We start from the raw sequence: 18,097 nt of genomic DNA on the forward strand, positions 1-18,097 counted from the left end.
AGGTGGTCTATGGGGCCCGTTTGACAAACTGTGATTGTCCTCTAGGTCCAACTACGCCCATCACTGTGTAGGCAACACTGAAAATCCTTTCTGCTTAGAGCACCCTTTTCCTTCTGCTCCTTGGTTTTTGCCTCATGTCAGTACATAAGCTGCTGAACAGGTAAAGTCTTCTGTTTCCTCTCTGCAGATTACCTAAACCACAAACAGCAGCATGGGTTTCTGATTGGCATCCCAGGATGTGGCACGCGATTACATTCTGCTTCTCGAAGAAAAACAGGCGACAAAAGAATATTTCAAAATTATTTTCACACATGATTATCGTACAGTATTACAATGTATTATGTGCAAAATTCCATTTTAAAAAAATCATTTACAAAAGGAAGTATAACACAGCATGTGCTGTGGGTTCTGGGCGTATCACAAAAGCTAACAAAGGAACAAGGTACAAAGCCAACCAGGTCAGATGCCCACGCATCTCTGCACAGAACAGTGTTTTTGCAGCTCCCTGTGCTACGTGGATACACGACCCTCATACTTTGAGCACCACCTCCCACCCAACCAGGTTTCACAGAACATGACTACTTCGCCACACATTCTTACAATGCAGATGGCCTTTGGGTGCATTTGCAAACTCTTTTCCAAACAGCATCTTACTTAATCTCCGTGAACGCCATCGTACACATGACTTGGTCTCTGCCCCAAACCATTCAATGCTGCTAATTTTGACTTGCGTGGAAAAGGGAAATAACAGTGTTATCTGTTATCTTTTTTTTTTCTTTCCTCGTGGAGCTTTCAAAATTGTTTCCAAAGGCAAATAACATAAAAAACGTTGCCAAATCTCTCTATTTATGGTATTCTCAGCATAGGTGGCTCTTCCATTCTCTTTTCTCACTTCCTTCAAGGAGCCTGAACCAGCAGGCTCACGCCTCAGTCCTTTGTTAGAGTCTGTGTTTCTCTCTCGACCTCTCTCTCTACATCCCTGTCTCTCCTGATCCTCAGCATCACTTGGTTAAAGCGCAAAAACAGGCACAATCTCCCGGAGCGTGAACAAGGGAACAGTACGTCAGATTTCCGACGGCATTCTGCGGCCAGTGTCAGGAACACACCGCTCTACGAAACCCAGCAGCCTCTCCCCACAGAGCTGCCGCGACATCCAGTTACAGAGGAGGGGCTTACACAATGCAATGGCTCTCAAATCCAGCAAGAGATTTCTTTTGGAATATTAAATGTTAAAATCACATGCATCATTATAGAATATCTTAAAAGTTACAAAAATAGTTTAAAAACCAATCCTGACAGTTTACCTGCAACTGCTATAAAATTTCTATGAAATATATATATAAAAACAAAACACAAAGGCTCTTTGTAAAATAAAACAAAAACAAAAAAACAAGAAAGAATAGAGCCGAAACCGGTTTGGCTCAGCGGTAGAGCGTTGGTCTGCGGACTGAAAGGTCCCAGGTTCGATTCCGGTCAAGGGCATGTACATTGGTTGCAGGCACATCCCCGGCAGGGGGTGTGCAAGAGGCAGCTGGTCGATGTTTCTCTCTCATCGACGTTTCTAGCTCTCTAGCTCTCCCTTCCTCTCTGTAAAAAAATCAATAAAATATATTAAAAAAAAAAAAGAATAGGAAAAAAGAGTGAAAGGAGGAAGCCATCCACAGAACTGAGAAGTACTTTACGCACTGCATCAGCCAGTCCTGTCAGACACCTGCTGCTGAATGAATTCAAGAGAAGAGCTTGTACCTTACATGTTTATTAAACACATGCACACGTCTGTGAGCCTGGCTGCGGATAGGCAGCAAACACTTTTAGGACAGTGAGACCATCCAATTCAACTCCCCATCTCTGAGGGAGAGAAGCCTCCAGTTTCACAAACCTCAGCTACCTGGCTTGGGCAACATGGCTAAAGACGCCCTTGGTCAAATCTGCCCGTGGATGGCTTAGTCCCTAAACCGAAAGGGTCTCCACGGAGGTGCCTGCTTTTCCAGCACAAGCACGGGGAAGGCACTCGGAGGGCGAGATTCCCAACCACTGGAGCGTCCTGCGTCTCCTAAGAGATGGTGAGATCTTCCTCCCCGTTCTGGAATGTGATGCCGTAAGGGTCGTTCTGGATGCGTTTGTAGACAAAGTGGAAGATGTGGGGCTGGGGCCGGCTGTGCAGCTCGGCCTTGATTTTCTGAGGGTAGGTGTCCTCTGCCAGCTGCTGCCACGTCTCGTCGACGAAGAGGAAGAGTCTGTACTCCTCGGGGTCCCCCACCTTGAACTTCTCGGCGCACAGCTGGCACACGTCCTCGGTGGTGACATACGGCCGCACCAGGAGCGTCTTTCCCGTGCAGCCACTGTTGACCTCTTGGAAGGCCACGCGGAGGTAATTCTGCAGGTGGAAAGAGAGAGGAGGTGGGGGTGGGGGGAGCGGGTGAGAAGGGGGAAATGAGCAGCCATAAGTGAGCGTGATGAGCTGCGAGGGAGCAGTCTATCTTGCAAGCCACTCCTCACGCCAGGCTCCGGCTCCTCCAGATCATGCCAGGATGTGAGGCGGCCAAGTGCACGCACAGAGGCCGAGCTAAATGTGGGCAGTGGGGGAGCCACAATGTGGACCGAGTGGTTGCAGTTTAATTCCTTACACATATAAGGAGCAGGAAGTTCACCGAGCTGGTCTGATCCCTGAGTGTCCTTCATGAACCCTGGGCAAGCAATCCCTGGCGAAGGGGGTGAGCCAGACCCGATACTGGGTGGATTCCCAGCTTGAAAAACAAACCAGGCGGAAGAGCCCGGGGCAGGAGTCCACAGGAAGAGACGTGTGACATACGTGGACACAAGAGCACATGTACGACTTGTTTTGGACGACTTTTCATGAGGGCAATGATGTTAGGTTGAACCATGGGATACAGATAGTATCTGACCATTTCACCTCCCCGCATGGCGATGGCATGTGGTTCAATTTAGTACAATGGCTCTCGGTGCAACATGGGAAAAGCCAGCAGGAGGAAAACGTCCATGCTCCCAAAAGGCTTTGGAGATGGAGCTGAGTGCAGAGCGGTTGGGGGGGCGTAGGGGAGAGGTTTGTGGGCGGACTCTGTGAACAGGGCCAGGTGCATGCCATCACAACATACAGCACGCCTCCCGTGTCACAGACGCAGAGCCCTGACGGGGCGGAAAGAATCCTGCACGCACAGCAGGCCCTCTGAGATTCCGTGACTCTGAACAACTTCCTCCGAGTCCTCTTCTTTAGGAATGGGGTTCCCAGATGAAATTGTTTTCTCGGGCTTAAAACAATTCCCCTTTCTAAACTTTCTCAGAGGTGAAGGGAAGTGGTGCTTGCTCTCCAGGGTCTCCATGGTTACCAGGAGGGCTCAGGTGTTTTTTTTTTTTTTAAATATATTTTATTGATTTTTTATAGAGAGGAAGAGAGGGATAGAGAGTTAGAAACATTGATGAGAAAGAATCATCGACCGGATGCCTCCTGCACACCCCCACTGGGGATGTGCCCGCAACCAAGGTACATGCCCTTGACTGGAACCGAACCCGGGACCCTTCAGTCTGCAGGCAGACGCTCTATCCACTGAGCCAAACTGGTTTCGGCTTGGTTATATGTTAAGGTGCTCCACCTCCTGGGTAAGCAGGGCCAATGGAGGGAGTGTGAAGAAGAAGGGGGCCCTGTGGCCGCTGAGGATCTCCAGGTTAGAAATTCCAGCTGGAGAGAGGGGGCAGGAGGAGTAGCTGGTGGCAGGTAGGGAGATGGATGTATGAGCTTTTCCTATTTCTTCTGTTCCTCTCCTCAGAGGGTGGGCAGCCTTAGCAGCCCCCTCCCGGGACAGGCAGCCACAGTATCCTAAGGGCCTGTATATGCAAAGCCACTTAACACATTGACTGCTCTTCAACAGCCCAAGGGGCAGGGGAACACGTGGTATGTGTTCTTGCTTTTTATTCATTTTTATTTTTTAATTGATTTTATTAATTTTTTGCAGAGGAAGGGAGAGGGATAGAGAGTTAAAAACATCGATCAGCTGCCTCCTGCATACCCCCTACTGAGGATGTGCCCGAAGCCAAGGTACATGCCCTTAACTAGAATCGAACCTGGGATCCTTCACTGAGCCAAACCGGTCAGGGCTGTTCTTGCTCTTTAGATGGAGGAGGGAATTTCTGAGAACACTGCTATCTTAAAGAAGAACTTGAAGATCTTGCCTTTCCATGAAGGGCTTACTTTGTGCCACATGAACCTTTAAGTATTTTCAGAAAAGGCAAGAAAGGCGAATCTGAATGCGGACATGGACAAATCTGTCCTGCTTAAAAGTCCACCACATGGCACAGAGAAACAAAGCACAGTTGAGTTTTATAATATGACTTGGAATTTGCAAAATATGATTCAAACACACTTGCAGACTGACTCGTAATTTCATAGACAATGAGCAAATCAAGGGCTGTTGTGCCGGGTAAAGTTTTCTAGCGCCCTAATCTGCCTCTCTTCTCTCAGAAACAAGTTCTTTGGGAATCTCACATTCCTGGGCACCTGCTCATAGTCATGGAATATTCCAGACAGTGACCCAAGCAGCATCTGACTGGCCGCCAGAGCTGATGCTGCCAGAGGGATTCTGGTGTCTTCCTTTCTGCGGGGGATGGGTGGAGAAAGAGGAAGGGGAGAAGGGAAGGCATTATGCACTCCCCCCTACACCCTCAGGTGGGCTCAGTCAGTCTTTTTTTAAAAAAAATTAATATGTTTTTATTAACTTTTAGAGAGAGAGAGGAAGGGAGAGGGATAGAGAAATAGACACATCAATGATGAGAGAGAAACATCATTGATTGGCTGCCTCCTACATGCCCCCTACTGGGGAGGGAGCCTGCAACCTGGGCATGTGTCCTAACCGGGAATCTAACCATGACCACTTGGTTCCTGGGTTGACACTCAATCACTGAGCCACACCAGCTGAGCAAATTTTTATTTACTGATTTTAGAGAGAGGGAGAGCGAGAGAAAGAGAGAAAGAGAAAGAAAGACAGGGAAAGACATCGATTTGTTTTCCCACTTATTTATGCATTCATTGGTTGCTTCTTGTATGAGCCCTGACTGGGGATCGAACCCGAAAACCTTGGCATGTTGGGACGATGCTCCAACCAACTGAGCTACCCGGCTAGGGCTCCTCTCAATCTTCTGATGAAATAAAAAACCTGCCACCTGTGCCGGAGAGCTTCCTCCTTGATTTCCTGTCTGCTTAGGGCTCAGTATTCATGCTGCACACTCTGCTAGAAATCCCGCCCCAATTTGACTTTGTTTTCTTAAGGGCAGCAAAACTTGGGCCAAACCCCATATATATATAATTTTTTATTATTATTATAAGCAAAACAGAGAAGTGAAACAACAGGGTCAGAGGGTGGCTTAAAATATCTCTTCCGCCGGATGATCTGACCAAAGAGGGACCTCAGGCACCCTGAGCTCGGCGTTCCCCGGGAGCCAGCTCAGCCTGCGGCAGACAAAGGAAGCAGGCCCCCGCCCTCGCCCCGTCACCATCGCTGGCCACGCACCTGAAAGTCGTCCACGGAAGGGATGGTCCTGTTGGTGGTTCTCCGTTTGTGCCACTGCCTCAGGGTGTCTCTGGTCTCGGAGCTGAGCAGTCTTGCAGCTTGCTCTTCTTGGAAATTCTTTATCAGAGAAAGTGCCCCATAGGCGCTTGTCAAGTAATAGCCACCTAGAAAGGACAGAAAGGGTGAGTCTCCGAGTGTCCTGCTCTGGTGACGCGTCAGGGGACGTGGAGAGGCTGTGCTCTGCATGTTCTCCGTTTCTCCCACACGCATGCCCTGTGGGACCACGGTAGCACACAGCCACAAGCATGTCCTTCTCACCTCCATCTGTCCATTCACGCATCATCTCCCGCCACCCCCCCACCCCTGATGTACTGGGTGACCCATCCTGTGCCGGGGATGGGGACGCGGCCGGCCCTGGCTGGTGGCCCTGGCTGACAATGCCCGGTGTTCACCGGTAGGATTCCCATTCCAATGGGCCAGACATACCACAATCTCAGTTATTTAAGTGCAACTGCGAAAATGTTTTGCCAGAAAAGGTCAAGCCTTTGTGTGGACCTGAGGGAGGTGGGGAGGCTTGTGCGGGTGGGGAGGTCAACTGCTCTGAGGCCAGAATCATTTACTTTGGCAACAGGAGTCTGCATATCTCCTGGCAATACTTTCTGGGGCTTCCTTTTTTTTTTTTTGTAGAAATTAGTATTTTCTAAATTTTAAATAAAACATATGCTTCGAAAGGACCGCACAATATACAAATGTGTTCTCAGTAATATGGGTTTTTCAAAGGAACTTCTCCCTCCTGACGCCCTTCCTTACCCTTACTTGGGAATTAAGGTGACACATTTAGGAAAAAAATTATTTATAAGGAGAAGCAAGTAATGTCCCTTTTATGGAGCATTTAGGAATGATTTCTTATGCCTGGGGAATGTTAAAAGACTACAACACTGTGAGGTACACAGAAATGTGTTCATTGCTTTGTCCTCAACTGTAACTTGGTGCCTCCTGGGGAACTTGCAAGCACTGTGCTCTAGAACCACTAGGGGGCGCCCCAAATGCTTATTAAAAATTTCCTAACTGGGCATCCACATTTTGAAAATTATATATGTCAGTAGAGGAACGCTCCACCCTTTCCACTTGCAAAGGGTGAACAGAAAGCCACTATATTTCTCTAGGACATTTATAAAGAGTTTTCTTCACCTTAAGAAGAAACTGGCTAAAGTAAATGTCCACCCTCATTTTAAATTGAGAAACATTCTTTGTCAACACACTATTGAATCTCTACAATGAGCCCAACACAGGTACAGAGCGGGGGATGGGTTTTTAGGAAGCAGAGTCCGAGTCTCAGCTCTCCATATGTTTATAAATTTACTAAAATAAATGGACACTGATAGTTTATTCATGCAGGAACCAAAAGTTAGTTGTAGTTAAATCGGTTTTGTGCAGAAGTACCGATTTCATGGCCAAAGTATTTAGCTGCCAATGCAAGATCCCTAACAACTATCTCTGTTCAACAAGTGACAACAGTCAAGATGGCAACTGGTCCCCCATCTGAGGAATGAGCCCTGTGAATCTCAGTGGCCAGGCAACTTGAGAAAGAGAAGACCTTTGTGGTTTTCAGGTCACTGATGGAGATTTAGGGGTTATTTTTATTTCTTGTTAACCCTCACCCGGGGATAATTTTTCCATTGATTTTTAGGGAGAGTGAAAGAAAGCAGGGTAAGACACACACAGAGAGAAACATCAATGTGAGAAACACACACTCATCGGTTGCCTCCCATCTGCGCCCCGACTGGGGCTGAGGATCGAGCCTGCAACCAAGGTATGTGCCCTTGATCGGAATAGAACCCACGACTCTTTAGTCTTCAGGCCGATGCTCTATTCACTGAACAAAACCGGCCAGGACTGGGGGTTATTTTTTTATGGCTGCATCATCTAGGCCACTTTGAACAAAGCACTTTCCATGCACAGATCACATGTGAGGCTTTTTGTTTAGTTATCTGAGTAGTTTCATGCCCCACCAGCTGGGGGTAAGTTCCCCAAGGTAGCTCCACACACTAATTCCGAACTGTGAGTAGCTTATTTTCACTAAATATTTGTTCTAAGAACAAATTAGCACATGATGGACCGTGAGATGCAGTAGTAGATTTAAATGCCATAGAATTTCAGGAGAAATCAATATTGACTTAAATATTCAAGAAAGAGGTGTATTAGAGCTGGGACTTGGGAGGGACTGTTACAATCAAGTTTTGGAGGGAGGGTGTTTCCTTTGGACATCAAATATTAGACTTCATAGATCCAGAGACAATATAAGCATTGAACAGATGGCCAAACCTCAGAGGGAAGACAGAGGAGGGTGGCGGTGTGTGTGTGTGTGTGTGTGTGTGTGTGTGTGTTAGGGGTAAGAGATCAACCAAAGGACTTATATGCATGCATGTAAGCATAACCAATGGACACAGACACTGGGGGAGGGGGAGGGAGGGCATGTGCTAGGGGGTGGGAGCAGCTGGGAGAGGCCAATGGGGGAAAAAAGAAAAAATATAAATTTTAGACTCCATAGCTGTGATCTGTTCAGGCCACAAGGAGAAAACTCAAAATGCTGGAAGCACAAAACCGACCACACGCTGAAACATGTAAATGCAATTAGAGGAAGGTTTAAGTTTCAGCAAAACTACCATCCCACCACAAGAGCTGTGCACTGCAAAGGGCTCTCTGATGCTTCTCCCGTCAATGGAACTCCCCGCAGAGGCAACAGAAGAGATGCGGGCTGCTGCCCTGCAAAGCAAAGGGCCTTGGGCTGGCCTCGAGGGCTGGGCCGGCGATGTAGCTCTCTGCTAGGCAGCTTCCTGCTCCCGGCCACATAGCTGCAGTTCACTGACATGCAGGCCTGGTCTGTAACCACAGCCAAGCTGACTGGGCTGCCCGGCTTGCCCATGGGAGGCAGCCAAGAAGCCTGGGACACAGCTCTGTGGAAGCAGGCTCTGGTTAGGCATGAGCTCACAGGCTGCTCTAGATGTCCACCAGCTGGGCCCTGTGTCTCTCTCATGTGTGATTCCTGGAGGTGAGGACAGCAACCTGCTCATCTGTCATGGACACAGTGTCCAGGGCAGTGTCTTCCTTTGGGGAAAGGCTGGGAAAGGTGGCAGGAATTGGCTGTCTAGATCCTCGGGCCACAAGATGTAAGCACGTGTTTATCCTAAGCACACATCGTCAGCAACAAAATGGTAATTTTCTGAGTGAAACTGGCAAGCTCTTTCCCTAAAGTACCAAGAATGTGATATACTCATCACTAGAATTAAACATGATCAGAGCTAAAAACAACAACAAACCTGGATGCACACAACATTACAAAAATGATGCAATCCTATATAATAAAAGCCTAATATGGTAAGTGTCCGGTTGTCCAGTCATTTGTTCAACCAATCACAGCATAATATGCTAATGATATGCTAAAGGCGCTCAACTGCTCGCTATGATATGCACTGACCACCAGGGGGCAGGCAGTCGACCAGTCAATATGACATGCACTCACCACCAGGGAGCAAACACTCCGACTGATAGGTTAGCTTGCTGCTGGGATCTGGTCCATCGGTACTGAGTGAGACAGGTAGGACATGCCCTGGAGCCCTCCTACGGTCCCTCCTTGGCTGGCCAACCTCCCATGTCCCTCCCCGGTCTTGATCATGCACCCGTGGTGTCCCTCGGCTTGGCCTGCACCCTCTAGCAATCCGGAACACCGTAGGGATGTCGGAGAGATGGTTTCAGCCTGAATTCATGCACTAGGCCTCCAGTATGTAATAATAATGCAAAATGTGAGAATGATGGCCTGGGTGCTTCTCTTGATGATTGGACAAAACCACTTGCCCCCCATTCCTCCTGTCAAAGCCCACGGCAGAGCAGATAAGGAAAGCTCCAGGCAGGGCCTTGGTGGCTCAGGTTGTGAATGAAAATGAGAAGGGGCGGTAAACAGGCAAGAGGGGAGAGGGATGAAAGAGGCTCATTCATATCTGTCTAGGGTGGAGGGACGGGATAGAAGATATTTTCCCCAATCCTGAGTCAGCACTAGCTCTGGAGGGGTTGGAAGGGTGTACCTATGGGCTCCTAGGAGGAGGACAGACCTGGTAAGAAAGGCCAACAACAGGGAACTAAGGAACATGTCTTGGGGGTGATGATACCACATTTAAGTTCCCTTTGGGGAAAATGCAAGTATAACGCATTCCCTGGGGCATCCTATCAGCCCCAGGACCCTTTTACTCAGCCTGGACTAAAAGTCACTGGAGGAAAGATGGAAAAAAAAAGAAAGAAATAGAAAAAGAAAAAAAAGAATAGGCAACAATTCAGAACTCAGGGGACACATGAAAATGGATGAGCCGGATTCCCAATGCACAGGCCCTGATTTGTTCTTTAAAAAGACAAGCCTGCAGAAGAGTCCCAGTTATTTCTGTTTCTCATCCAACTTATTTCCATGGCAAAATTCCTAAGGAGTGTGTAAGGAGAGGGAATGTCTGCTAGGACATGTCGGTGTCAGGCAGGCACAAGAAAAAAACTGAACTGCCAAGACAAAGCAAAACAAACTGCTCAGATGCTACTCCACTGTCTTTTTATTTTCACTAAGAGCAGAAATGTTAAAATTTCCTGTTAACAGACAGCCAGACTATTTTTTTAAATAAAAAATAAAATCACTGCTGTTTTCATCTTGAACACCGATTTTTTAAAAAAAATGATGAAAACCAAATAACAGCAGGACATCCTTTCAGTGGAGATATTCTCTAGCAAATGTTTATGACTTCCTCTGGAAAGCAAAAATACTATTTCTTTTTTCAAAATACCACTTATTCTATTGAACAACATTTTTTTTTTAATTACAATCAACCAATCTCGGTGAAGTATAATTATGTCAGGGTTACATTTTTTGTGTGTTTTTCTGATGTTTCCAAATTTTCTACAACTACTGTGTATTACTTTTGTTGTTAGAAAAAAGGTCAGCACATTCTTTTAAATTAAAATTAAACCTAACCCTAGGATTTCTAAAAAGCTCCCACATAGGTGCTTAATACGTACAGGGTTTTATTTGGGGGGTATATATATATGTCTTTAAAAATTGTTTGATCCTCACCTGAAGATATGTTTTATTGATTTTTAGAGAGAGAAGAAGGGAGAGAGAGAAACAGCGATTGGTTGCTTCCCATAACCAATCAAACTGGAACCTTTTCATGAACAAGACTATGCTCTGACCAACTGAGCCACAGGGCCAGGGCTATTTTGGGGTACAGTTTTGGAGGCTAGATAGAAGTGGTGGACTACACAACATGCCAGTGTAGTAAATGGCACTGAACAGTTCACTTAAAAACAGTTGATTTTGTTACGTGAACTTCATCTCAACAGCAAAACCAAAATCTGCCCCTAAGCCCCCAGCTCCCCCCAACCTCCCGAAAGCACGCTACCTTCTCCGTGCAGCAGCGAAGGGTCCAAGAGCTCCATCATGTACTCGATCTCCGTGTCCAGCTCCAGCATGTCGCACTGGGCTATGACATAGGTCAGGACCGGCAGAAAGTCGTCGGCGCCATACATCCTCCCTGGGAGTAGGCGGAAAGGGGGGACAGGAACATGTTTACCAGCATGCCTTGCTTTCATCCTCTCCTCGCTGCTTTTATTGGGCAGCAGGGAGTCATCCTGGGGCAATGTGCTATTCACAGACCGGGGTGGGCGTTTCTGGAATCCGGTGTCGCCCACAACCCGCCCGGCTGCGCATGCCTCAGACCAGCCCCAGCTCACAACCTCAGCCTGAGCGTCCAGGAGTCAGTGAACAGGGCAGAGCTGTTTTTTCTCCCCACCCCCAGGCGTTACGGCGTCAGGCAACAGGACCCAGTGCTTTCAAGCCGCTTAACTTGCAGCAAGTAATACCACAAGCCAGATTACAGAGCATCTGCTTACTATGTTACTCCCTGGTGTCCTGTTTCCTACCGCTTCCTGTGCAAGCCAATCCCAAACATAATGACAGGAGCACATTCAAACCAGGAACATAGGCTGCTCTCCGCTCCACACGGGAGCCCACGGTCGATTCATTTAAATGTGCGAATTCAGCATGTGTTGCATAGATCCACACGATTAATAAAAGGCAAAAAAAAAAAAAAAAAAAAAATGTGAGTCCTATTGCTATTTTTCATGACAGTGGTGCTTCTCAACAGGGGTTGGGAATGGGGAAGGGAATGTGATTTTAATCCCGGGGGAAATTGGCATTATCTAGAGACATTTTTAGTGTTGGGACTGGGCGGTGGGGGGTGCAAATGGCATCCAGAGGTTAAACCTACAGGAAGCACACAGACCCTCCCCTCTCCCCCCAACAACCAAGAGTTATCTGGTGAGGATGCCATCAATGCTGAGGCTGAGAAACTGCTTCAGAAGAACATAACCCAGTGCAGGTGTTTTCTGGGATCTTTGACGTGATTTCATGAACGACACAAATACATTTTCTACACGTCAAATATGCTGGCAACAATAAGAGGTGATGTTCACAGGCTACCATTGCTAGCCCAAGAGCTCATGCACGAACGTCTTTTCCTCAACAATTTGAATGCATGCATATTTTCATCATCACACACAAGGTGTGGTTAGCAGGGCCTGTGCTTTCTCTCTGCTCCTTCGCCAAGGAGCGGTTTCGCTCAGAGGAAAAGGTGGGAGCCACCCACGGAATTACAACCCGGAGACCCAGAACCAGGCAGGGCTCCCTCACTGCGTATGAGTCACATCTATGATCTACCAGAGGCAGCACAGGAAGTCCCAGGGCTTACTGCCCATGGCCACTCCTCTGTGGATGCCAAGTACATTGCTTCAGCTTGTGGCAAAGAAGGGAGAGCCAGGGACATGGCTGTCATGAAACACATCATTACTGACTGCCCTATGTTTCTGATACCTGTAGGTCACTAACACAAACCCTCACTGGCCAAAATGTAGTCCTGATCACTGCTGATATTCCCATTGCACTCGGGGCTTTGCAGGCCTTGCCCCACCTAACATGAAGGAAAGGGTCATAGCCAACAATAGGTGCAGACACTGCATCTTAGAAGGCAACGTGAGGCGGCTGAAGTCCCCCGGTTACGAGCTCATTTGCAAAGCTAGGATTTAAACAGAGACTGCATGTGTATTCGCTATTCTGAGGCATCGCAAATACCTTGTTGCCCTCGTTTGATTATGCTTTTGGTGCTGTTAATCTGTTGCATGTGACTAATCTGCCAGACACTAGCGTAAGGCTTGTATTTTTGTGAGCCTCTCGGTGAGAATCACGAGACTGAAAGAGACCTTGGGACTCAGAAAGCTCTGGTCACCGGCCCTGCTGGGAGGTGGCTGCCTCACCTGAGTTGCTCTCCATGACCGTGTAAATCAGCTTGCAGACCCGCAGCAGCAGCATGACCTTCTTTTCCGGCGAATACATCTTCTGCATGGTCATGAATTTGACTTTGATCTTCTCCACGTCCACGATGTCCGGGGTCGGGGCGAAGACGCCCAGCTCCTGGGGGTTCCTCTGCCGCACGAGCTGCAGGTTCTCCTTGAGCTGCTTCCAAGACCCGTCGGCCACGTGGAAGTCCTTCAGCATGGCCTCCACGTGCCCCTTCAGGGGCTTCAGGATGCACTTGTGCATGGCCTTTTCCAGCACCACATCTGCCAAAGAAAGATGGATGCATGATTTCCACTGTCTGCAGAAAGAAGAAACTCAGCTCTGCTTCCTCGGGACAGACACCCGCAGTTCTATGCACCTGTAGAAGGCGGGCAAGGTGTAACGTCACACTCACGCAACCCACACAACTTAGCAGCCGCATTTCACTCCACCTTTTCTTCTGAAAAGCCAGGAAGAAAAAAACCTGCCCTAAAAAGTTCCCAGTTTCTATTGCACAATGATCAATGCGCCTAGCTGGTTTGGCTCAGTGGACAGAGCGTCAGCCTGCGGACTGAAGGGTCCCAGGTTCAATTCCAGTCAAGGGTACATGCTTAGGTTGTGGGTTCAGTTCCCAGTGGGGGGCCTGCAGGAGGCAGCGGATCAATGATTCTCTCTCATCATTGATGTTTCTTTCCTTCTCCCTTCCTCTCTGAAATCAATAAAACATATTTTTTAAAAAATGATCAATGCAATGAAATATATTTATTTTAACTACTTTTATGCCCCCTCTCCCCCATAAGCACAGGCAAGTGTTTTAGGAGACATTCTTATGACCCAGCTCTTCCAAGGATCTCTGCGTTGACAGGTAAGCAAGTATTATTTTAGCTGAAACCAGTTTGGCTCAGCGGTAGAGCGTTGGTCTGCGGACTGAAAGGTCCCAGGTTCGATTCCGGCCAAGGGCATATACATTGGTTGCGGGCACATCCCCGGTAGGGGGTGTGCAAGAGGCAGCTGGTCGATGTTTCTCTGTTATTGATGTTTCTAGCTCTCTATCTCTCTCCCTTCCTCTCTGTAAGAAAATCAATAAAATATATATATTTTTTAAAGTATTATTTTAATGGAGGGATTTTCTAACAAGCAAGGGTTCAAGATCCCTTAAAATGTTTTCTGAGGAAATAAATTAAACTACATACACATGTTATCTTAGATTGGATTCTGGACAAAAAAAAAAAAAATAATTCTTTATTTCATTTGTTATGAAGGATATTAGTGGGGTATTAGATTTGAATCAAGCCTGCAGATCAGGTAATACTGTTAACACTGAAGCAGTGTTAATTTTACTGTCATTTTTTAACAGAATGTTTCTGTTTTTAGGATATACACAAGTAGGGTAAGGACACAATGTCTTAACTATCTCTCAAATTTTCCAGAAAAAAAAGGAGAGAGAGAGAGAGAGAGACAGAGAAAGAGAGAGAGAGAGGGAGAGGGAGAGAGGGAGAACACACAGAGAGAGGAAGGAGAATTATTCGAATGTGACATTCTGGGAATCTGGGCAAAGACAAGACATGATTTCTTACTACATTTATGCAACTTTTCTGTAAGTCTTAAATGATCTCAAAATAAAAAGTAAAAGTTTTGGGGGGTGCTTTGTTTAGAGTTAGGAAACACCTGTAGGTGGGAGGCATGGTTTCTCTCTCTCCCTTTGAACAGTTGTCCAATGGAGTAGCCTTCTTGGCCGATAGTAAAATGACCAGGACCACACAACTGGGGATCAGAATAAAGACGATGTCTACAATAATAAGCTCTCTGCTCTTCCCACGTCAGCCCTCCAATCTCAAATGTTTGCTTATTCTCATCAAAACTACCTGGGTAGTAATCACATCCAATATCTGACACTTGAATCTGATTTCATTGGGGGCACACGGGTCTGTTTATTTATATGACTGAGAATGTCGAGTTATCTCTCCGGCCTTTGGAATTCCTGACACTGGATCAGATCACATTGAATCCAAATTATCATCTATTGTTAGGAGGCCAAGGACACAGAAATCTAAACTGGACACACAACACTGAAAACAATTTCCCACAACCTAAATTAAAAGGATGCCTGTAGTTGTTGCTGACCCCATAGTAATTAGCTTCCCCAGCCCAAGTTTTCCTCTGTTCCACTTCCATATCCAACTCAGGAGATCTGCTTGTTTAAACAAAGAGGTTTGTATAACTATAGAGATTAGGTTGAACCAAAAGAAGTTATAAAGTAAGAAGAAAAATCACACTTTTACTTGACCTTTGTTATTAAAACCATTAGTTGGTCTCCATTGGTTATGTTGTGCTAGTAATGTTATGCAACTTCATAGCATCTTTGACCTTACAGTTTTTATTGTGATGAAAAGTCAATAATAGCAATTAATTCTGAGCCCTCAGTTGCTTTATTTCATTATGTCATCTAATTCTTACAATTATATTACTTTAAAAAATATATTTATTGATTGATTTGAGAGAGGAAGGGAGAGGGAGAGAGTGATAGAAAGATCAATGATGAGAGAATATCATTAATGGGGGGCCTCCTGCATACCCTCCTCCTTGTCCCCCGCCCCCTTCCACTGGGGACTGAGCCTACAGCCTGGGCATGTACCCTGACCAGGAATTGAACCATGACTTTCCTGGTTCATAGATTGATGCTCAATCACTGAGTCATGCCAGCCAGGCACAACCCACGTTTTTGCATGATATTGACATTATAGACATTTTCTAGATGAGAAGACTGATGATTGGTGATGTCTAATGACTTGCTTGAGGCTGCACAGCTATTTTAAACAACCAATCCTATTGCTTTTCAAAGTAAATAACCTCTTAATTCTAAAGTTCTTTATGAATAGTCACCAGTTTATTCCTCTCTATCCAAAGGTTCCAAAAACTACATTCGTGATTGTAAGTGACTCTGTTAGAATGAGGTCACCCAAGGGGGAGGGAAGCCATGCCAGTCATTAACAAGGATTGTACATGAACGTTGATAGAAGCAGCATTTCTAACAGCCAAAACCTGGAAACGGACCATCCCAACAGGCCTATCCCAACGGAACAGATACAAGGATATGTTTGTACAGGGGGACAATGGAAGATTCATTCCATGAAAAACAGGACACTGCCGCTCCAGATGCAACTGGACATAATGCTGCATAGAAGGAGCAGACACAAGAGGATCTCCTTTAGCATTTCTTTTATATAAAGTTCAAAAACAGGCAAAAGGAATCTATGAGGACAGAAGGCAGAATGGCACTTATCCCAAGGAATAAATGGGCTGCGGGGAGACCCTTCCAGGGGGTGGAGATGCTCTATATCTGGATCCGGGTGGTGGCTGCATGTGTGCACATGTCAACACAGTCCCAGCTGAGCACTTAAGATATGCACACTCTACGGATGTAAGTTAAATTTCAGTAATGACGTATAAGTCAAACAAACAGAAACAGCTGGAGACCAGCCTGGGATTTTCTCCTTGAACCCCAAGGGCAACTGTAAATATCACAGTGAGCCAGGTCATGTCTGGGTCAGAGCACTAACACAAAGGCACTGTCCTCAGTCCCAGTGAGCTGAGCAGGTCCCTGAGCAGGCCTCTGAGCCGTAAACTCCACCCTTACCCGTGGATGGGGCTGTGAAAATCTGTAAGGAGGCTTGAAACCTAGGACCCATTGCCAAGTGCCTGATTGTTTTGAAGCTCAGAATGAAAAACAAATTCCCCAGTGTTAGGATTTTTTTTTTTTTTAGTTCAGTTTTAAAGGCCATTATTTAGAAATAAGACTGCTCTCTTTGCACTGTTATTCAGGACTTTACTCCGAACCCCCACTGCAAGTCCATTTTATATATATATATATATATATATATATATATATATATATATATATATATATATATATATATGGGACCTGGTACCCAGCTGGCTTTCTCTAATAAGAAAAACAGGTTCTGTTCAGGAAGGAACAGGGGAAAGTGATTTGAGTAAACAAAAGGAAGAGAAAATCTTTCCGAATGAGGACTAGCTCAGAGAAAACAAACAAGCACCCGGAAGGGTCACATCCTAATATATAAAGAGCCAGGTTCTGTAAAATCCAAAATGACCAAACAGATGACTGAATGCCAGTCTGCATATGCAGCAGGTTCAGGTGGGTGGGTACTGGTGAGCGGGCTGAACTGCTGACTTCTTGGTCCCTCCTGGGTCGTAGGCACTATGGTGACCCAGCACTGACTGCCACTGTCAAGTCGGGTGCGATGCCATTGGTCAGGGGGGCCCGCCATTGCCCCACGATTGACCTGCAGAGGGAGGCCCAGGCCACTGGCTAGAGGGCTCTGTGATCACCCCAAAGAGGGAGGCCCAGGCTACCCAGTCAGTGGCCGTGGGCAGAGCCTTCAATCATGGGGCTCCCAGACTGTGAGAGGACAGACTGAAAGACCCCCCCTCTCCCCGCTGAGTGCATAAATTTTGTGCACCAGGCCTTTAGTTTCTTATAAATTACAATCTGTGTCCCCAGTGCTCATCCTAAGGGGAATGGTACAGAGCATGGCAGTTCCTTGAATGCTCCTTGCTTTAAGAGACCTGATGTGGTTATTTATAAGAAGGTTAGTTTGTCTCTCTCCTGTGCTATGAGTGATCACTCCCCTATTAGGAAGGGAAGACAGAAGCCTTCCCCCTGTTGCTTCACTCTGACAGAGTCGGCTCCAGAGAAGGCCAGAGATCAGAAAGGAATCATCACGAGACTGGGTCATGCTTGCTTGCCCAATGCTGTCTAGGGGGAAGTGAGAGCCCGAGAGGTGAAGGTGAAGGTGAAGTCCAGAGAACATGTGTGTCTTAGAAAGCATAAGGCCTAGCAGCCAGCCCAACTCTCTCTTTTCTAAGTAACCTTGGCCAAGTCACTTCACTTCTCTCACTGCCATTGCCTCGAACTTCGGAACTGCCATAGGCATCGCTGCCCACAGGAGGCAAGACAGAACTAGCTGTCTGAACCTGATTGGCTGCTTCAACAAAACAAAACAAATATTCTCCAGAGGATTCTAACAGAACCCAGAGCCTAACTAACACATCATTCAAAATGTACAGGCTGCAACCTAAGGTTATGTGTCAAAGATATCATCTCTTGGTTGACGAGAGTGCTAGAATTCTGATCATCTTTTCAAAAGTAAAGCAGTACAAAGAGAAGCTCATGACAAGAGTTGGG

The 18,097-nt window shown here is 46.6% G+C and overlaps 1 protein-coding gene across 4 annotated transcripts in view; it reads right to left on the minus strand.

The window, feature by feature from the left end:
- Positions 1–286: 286 nt before the first annotated feature.
- RIN2 (Ras and Rab interactor 2) overlaps positions 287–18,097 on the minus strand; it is a 201,955-nt gene continuing 184,144 nt past the window's right edge. For all 4 annotated transcript variants that reach the window (XM_084887024.1, XM_084887025.1, XM_084887026.1 and 1 more), the window contains 4 exons: positions 12,867–13,172; positions 10,958–11,089; positions 5,523–5,686; positions 287–2,377 (listed from right to left, as the gene is read on the minus strand). In XM_084887024.1, the coding sequence (XP_084743150.1) occupies positions 2,054–2,377; positions 5,523–5,686; positions 10,958–11,089; positions 12,867–13,172 (926 nt within the window). In that variant the 3' untranslated portion in view covers positions 287–2,053. The remainder of the gene's footprint in view (positions 2,378–5,522; positions 5,687–10,957; positions 11,090–12,866; positions 13,173–18,097) is intronic.

Source organism: Pipistrellus hanaki, assembly GCF_964339955.1.
Source record: "Pipistrellus hanaki genome assembly, chromosome: 6".
NCBI classification, from domain to species: Eukaryota; Metazoa; Chordata; class Mammalia; order Chiroptera; family Vespertilionidae; genus Pipistrellus; species Pipistrellus hanaki.